This window comes from Sardina pilchardus, chromosome 17, assembly GCF_963854185.1.
Source record: "Sardina pilchardus chromosome 17, fSarPil1.1, whole genome shotgun sequence".
In the NCBI taxonomy this organism is placed as follows: domain Eukaryota; kingdom Metazoa; phylum Chordata; class Actinopteri; order Clupeiformes; family Clupeidae; genus Sardina; species Sardina pilchardus.
This window is the reverse complement of record NC_085010.1, coordinates 23,234,078-23,239,735: the sequence shown is the minus strand read 5'-3', so window position 1 is coordinate 23,239,735 and position 5,658 is coordinate 23,234,078. Positions and strand designations below refer to the sequence as shown.

At 47.3% G+C, this 5,658-nt stretch overlaps 1 protein-coding gene across 1 annotated transcript; it reads right to left on the bottom strand.

Annotated features, from left to right (window-relative positions):
- Positions 1-220: 220 nt before the first annotated feature.
- gpr85 (G protein-coupled receptor 85) lies at positions 221-2,964 on the bottom strand. Its single transcript, XM_062518373.1, has 2 exons — positions 2,866-2,964; positions 221-1,529 (listed from the first exon to the last, which is right to left on the bottom strand). Exon 2 carries the CDS (start codon positions 1,381-1,383, stop codon positions 253-255), a length of 1,131 nt encoding a protein of 376 aa, XP_062374357.1. The 5' UTR covers positions 1,384-1,529; positions 2,866-2,964; the 3' UTR covers positions 221-252.
- Between the last annotated feature and the right edge of the window lie 2,694 nt (positions 2,965-5,658).

Here is a 5,658-nt window from a genome sequence, read left to right as displayed (position 1 = left end):
GAGAGAAGAGGAGAAGGCAGAGAGGGATGGGAGGGGAAGGGAGGAAGGGGAGGAAGAGGAGAGCTGTACAATGAGACAAATCCCCGAGAATCAAGTCGGGATCAAAAAGGAGACAATAAAAACGGGAAGAAATGGTCAAGGAGGAGAAGTAGTAGAATAAGAAGAAGGTGGGGGGGAGGGGGGTGGGAGGAAGGGATGGGGGAAAAAAACAATCCCACACAACAACATCCAACATCAACCCCCCCAAAGCCTTCATATAACACAATAGGGTTCCCTAGGTAACCTGGATTTTCTGCAGTAGAGCAAGGTGGTGCTGAAACAGCGCCGGAGCTCCCGATTGGAGAAAATGCAGATGAAGGGGTTGACCCCCGCCTGGGCGAAACTCATCCACACGGCCGCAGTCAGGTAGCCGGCGGGCACCACCGGTCCGCCGGCGAAAACCCGCCAGTAGCACGCCACCAGGTAGGGCCCCCAGAGCGCCAGGAAGAAGAACGTCATGATGTAGAACATCCGGCTGATGCGCTTCTCCGTCTTGAACTCGTCCAGGACCAGGAGGCGACGGCGGCCCGCCGCGTTGCTGTTCTGGCGGATCCCGAGCAGGGTGGGCGGGGTGGGCCCGCGCCCGAAGCCGGCCAGCCAGTTGGCGGCCGCCTGGCCGCTGGCGCCGGGGCCGTGGAAGGTCCAGTTCTGGCTGACGGCGGGCACGAACTGGACGGGCTTCATCTTCCGGCGGTCGTGCACGAAGAAGATGAGCTTGAGGTAGACCAGCTGCGTGGCGAGCAGGATGAGCGCCAGCAGGAGCATGAATCCCAGCGAGTCGTTGGCGCGGAACGAGCGGTGCTGGAACGTGCACTGGTCCTCCTCGCGGATGAACGAGTACGTCCCCACGTCCAGCACCGGCGGGAAGGCCATGGCCACCGACAGCGTCCACACCATGCAGATGACGGCCAGGCACGTCCAGAAGGTGAGCCGCTTGGTGTAGAAGCGGTGGTGGGCGATGGCCAGGTAGCGCGTGACGCTCACGCAGAACAGCATGAAGGCCGTGTGGAAGCACGAGAGCACGCCCAGGAAGGCGATCACTTTGCAGGTGAGCGTGCCGTACGTCCAGGCCGAGCCATTCTTGACCGAGGTGAACACGAAGGGGAAGCAGATCGCCGAGCGCAGGATGTCCGAGGCGCACAGGTCCAGCAGGAAGTAGTAGGGGGCCCGGTGCAGGCTCTTGTCTTTGACAAGCAGGATGGAGATGAGCAGGTTTCCCACGACGCCGACGCCAATGATGAACCCCAGGGAGGTCAGTTTGAGGAATGTGGCGAGAGGAGAGACATTCTGCAAGATGTTGTGGTCCCCTGCATGGCTATAGTTCGCCATAGATGGAGGGATCATAAAGATGGACTATGGAGCTTCAGCTGTGTTTCATGATCTGAAAGCGTGGAGGAGCGATATATCCATTTGGTGTGCTTTGAAGCAGATTCCACGTGTGTTGGCAGCCTTGGTTCTAAGGCATCCTTTGTTCTTTTGTCTCATCACACCTAAAGAGGGGAGAGAAGAGAGAAGAAAAAAGCCCTGAAAAATGATGTCCACCCCATCAGAATTGACTCTGACCAAGAAAAACGCCAGTGCTGGGTTTTCTGTGCGTTTCTACCCGTTAGCCTATATTCCAGGTGTGGACAAGTTGCATAAGAGATGTGCGTCTGTGTTCTTTTGTGTCATCTGCTTTCCTTCCCCGTTTAAAATGCACATTGCAATTCTAATGGTATGCAGTGCTCGCCGTGATCTCGCTGGCGTCGTGCATGTATATATCTGTCGATAAAACACCACCATTAAACCTTGCTACAATAATCAACTAATGAATATGGAGTGCCCTCGAAACCCGAACGAATATCGCCGACAGAATGACACCAGTTATCAAAGAGGAGGAACATTAAAAATAGAGAAGCGTCGAACAATTGTTTCGTCAGTGTTGTAGCCTATTTTATGGGCAGTCAAAACATGCTCGGCAAACAAAGGGCTTTTAAATCGGAGGGTTTGTTTAGTCGCTATAGCATAACGCCTGTGAAACATTTATAGAAATGCAGCAGGAAAGCTGTTGATCACACCCATATACCCTGCAGAATTGATGTAGGCTATCTTAGCGGGAGAAGCCCCGTATCAAGTCACCCAGCCCTGGTATTGTGGGGGGGAAAGCGGAGGGCGCACATAGAATTAGGCATTCGTGTTTCAGACAGATCGACTGTTGCTTGAAATTACTGGGTTCACACAAAAAAAGCCATTCTTTTGATTAGGGTGTTCACTGAACTGAACATTAATCAACAGCCTCTGGAGCATCGCGCGTAGCCAACAAACAGGGGAAATCCACAAAATGAAATTTGACATTTACATGAAGCTTTGTTGTAAATATTTTAAGATAATATGATCATTTAAAATATGGATATAACGCAGAGAGCTACGAATGACCAAACCACCTAAGAAAAATGCCTTCCAAGACGAACAATGAGATTCTATGACATTGCAAATGCACAGAGAGCGGTCTGTCAGCTGTAATTATAAATAAAATGTTTGCGTCGCAGGATTTTCGGCATATCACACAGTAGACTCCAAATACATGTTTGAACATATCCTCACGTTTAGGCTAAACATAATCACTCTGTTAGAACGCAGCAAAAACGTCGACGTTTCGCCCAATGCAAGACAAAGATATTTTTCGTTGCATTTCTGACAGTACATCGCTGGACTGACTGTAGCCAAACCGCACATCCATTAGGCAAAGCAATTTCTAAGTAACCGCTTCGAATTGACTGCGATTCGACCCACACGCAAATGGCAATTAAACAGAGACGGCAACGAATGTATCAATTAAAACCATACCTGTTGATATTCCTCTTTGTCTCCCTGAAGGTTATTTACATTGCAGGAGTCACTTTGCTGTAAAAAACCTTGGTTTTGTTGCCTGCCCTTTTTTCCACTGTGAATATACAGTAAACGGCAAGAACGGAGCATGCGCACTGATCCTATTTGTGATCCAAGCCGAACCGTGGCTGGTCTCTTGTTGCAGTAGCACACAGTCTACACCGGCAGCATCTGCTCTCCGGGAGACCATCGCAAGCGTTAACATTTCCTGTACCACTCAAATAGTCAGATAGTGATAAAGACTCGAGCCGTGTCTATAGCTGATTTGGTAATGAGTAGGACGTGGGTTCTTATACTGCACTCTTTGTGTGGCTGGGTCCTTTAATCTTGATGATGCCTAAAATGTTTTTTTAATTATCATTATTATTATTTTGTCGTTATTGTTATAAACGTCTATCTAGGGACAATTTGAAAACATTTCGGGACTAATGGGACCTGACGCGTTTGGCTGTTTTTTTTCCCCCAAGTGGTCAGGAAACGGTTAAGTAAAGACAGCAGTTCAGTTAGGGATAGTCTTTTTTGGCATGCATAATTGACGCACACTTCACGGAGAAGTGGGCATTGCTCTGCGCGAGCAGTAGCTTTCTGTCCACATACTCTGTGTTAAAAGCAATCAAAGCATGAGAATTATAAGATGTGCAGGAATTAAATGAGTGAAGTCTCTCACACACGTCATCAGATATTCATTATAGGCCTACGTGGGCCTGGAACAAAATATCTGTAAGCCGTTTTTTTCAAAGCCATAGTTAATGTGTTCATTGATGATTCATGTAGACATGTGAAAGCCGTTTTTCTGAGAGCTCAGTGTGTATGTGAGGTTATGCAAAATCATAGTGCACAAAATATCAGAGGTTGTACAATTTTATTACAGAAATACAGTATATAGCACACACTATTCACTCAACATTTACGCACAGCTCGTTCTGCAAGAGCACGATTTTGCATAGAAAAGCAACCCTGTCAGAGACAAGTTTAAGGTGGCAGGCATAAAATGATTATGATGTGACTATCTGAACACAAACGTGAGACAAGCGTACAGCGTAGCCAGCGAGGCAAAGGGTTACACTTTGGTCCAGTCATCAACGTGAACTGAGCGTAGCTAGGCCTATTCGTGATTCTTCAGTCCACTCCAGAAGTTACTTCAGTCAGTTCAAGTGTTGTAGTTTACTGTAGATGTGGACAGCATGACCAACGTCACTGTCACATTTGTGCTAGGGTAGGGGTAGGTAGCGATAGGTTTTCAAACGTATTCAGTTCTCATTTCCTTCCCTCTCCATTGTGGACGAAGTTGTAGTTCAGTGCTCCACGAGGGTAAAGATATTGTACCGCGGAGAAGAGAGGTTTTTAGAGATTCACTTAGTAGAAAAGTCACCGTACCACTCTCATGAAGGCGAATTTGAAGCGAGGGCAGTAACAGTATATTTCCGGGTACATGGCCTGTTGCAACTTACAGCAGCTCGGTGAATTCAAAACTGTCCGTTTCTTCTACGCGCATACCACCCCAAGCCGGCACAGACGCCTACCACCGTGATGGTCACTCCGAGTAGCAGCGCTACTGCATCGCCACCGTCAAATGCCGCAGCCGACGGTATTATTGCCACAAACACAAGTAACGAGTACATCATAGCTACAGCAGAGAACTCCAACGTGGGGGCCATGTTGTCGGTAGAATCGGTCAGATGGTTGGTGACGGCTAGTCAGATGATGCAGTGCCACTTCCTTAACTGTGCTCAACCAATGACATCGCTCATCTCGCCGCGCTGTCGCTGAGGCTGTGTTTTCACCGGCAAACAAGTGTCATCCTCATACGAGCACAGTGAAGCGTCAGTGGTTGCATGATAAAACAGTGACAATGTATCGCCGTTGTTCCTAACCAAGCTGACAAATTCATTTAACAAATAATTTAATAACTTTCAGAGATTTACCATGGAATGTAAATATCCTGTATAATGGTAGGTTTCGTGATGCTACTGGGAGACATAGGCTATCATGCCTTTCTTTCCTCTCTGTTGTGTTAGATAAAACGACGTTCGATAGCGAAGATTGGGAACAGGGTAATTAATTAGTAGCCTAGTTCAGTCTGGAGCCTGACCTCACCATGTGTTACAGATTTGTCGCGTTTTTCTCTGTCCTGGAAAATCCCACCGACCTCACCTCACATACCCCGAACTATCGGTGCCACAAACAGGCGCACATTCAAATGGATTATTTATTCTATCGAAAACTATGTAATTAAAATCTCTTTAATTATACTCTTTAAAATATGAGTATAAGCACCACCGCGACTAGTGGACTAGTATTGTGGTCGTTTACCAGATTAAAATGTTAAATTATTTATAAACGTTCACAATATAACAGTTTACCTCATTATTATGTCATGATGTTCAGACACCTTGAAAAGAGCACCTGCAAGAATGGTTTTGATTATACTATCCTGGTTTTACATCAGATTGCAGGCCAGTAAAATAATACAACATGAGACATAGAATTACCTATGCACCTGACAAAGTCACTATGGCTCGTCCCTGACATAACCCCAGGTTTGGTTCAGCATGTATCAGCCTAAATAGTGTCTTCTTCCTCGACGACCTTGTGTTAAGAATCCCCTTAATCCTCTGCCACCCCTCAGGTTTTTCTGACACTGTAATTGCTGAGTAAATTGCACATCCAGATCTGGCATTAGCCACCCACTGTTTGCCCATCGCGAGCCCATTTCGCCGAGTGCTCAGAACTGGAAGCCAAGCATGTTCG

What these genes read in the sequence shown, in the direction of transcription:
- gpr85 (XM_062518373.1), bottom strand. Translation starts at nt 1,383, where the DNA reads ATGATCCCTCCATCTATGGCGAACTATAGCCATGCAGGGGACCACAAC.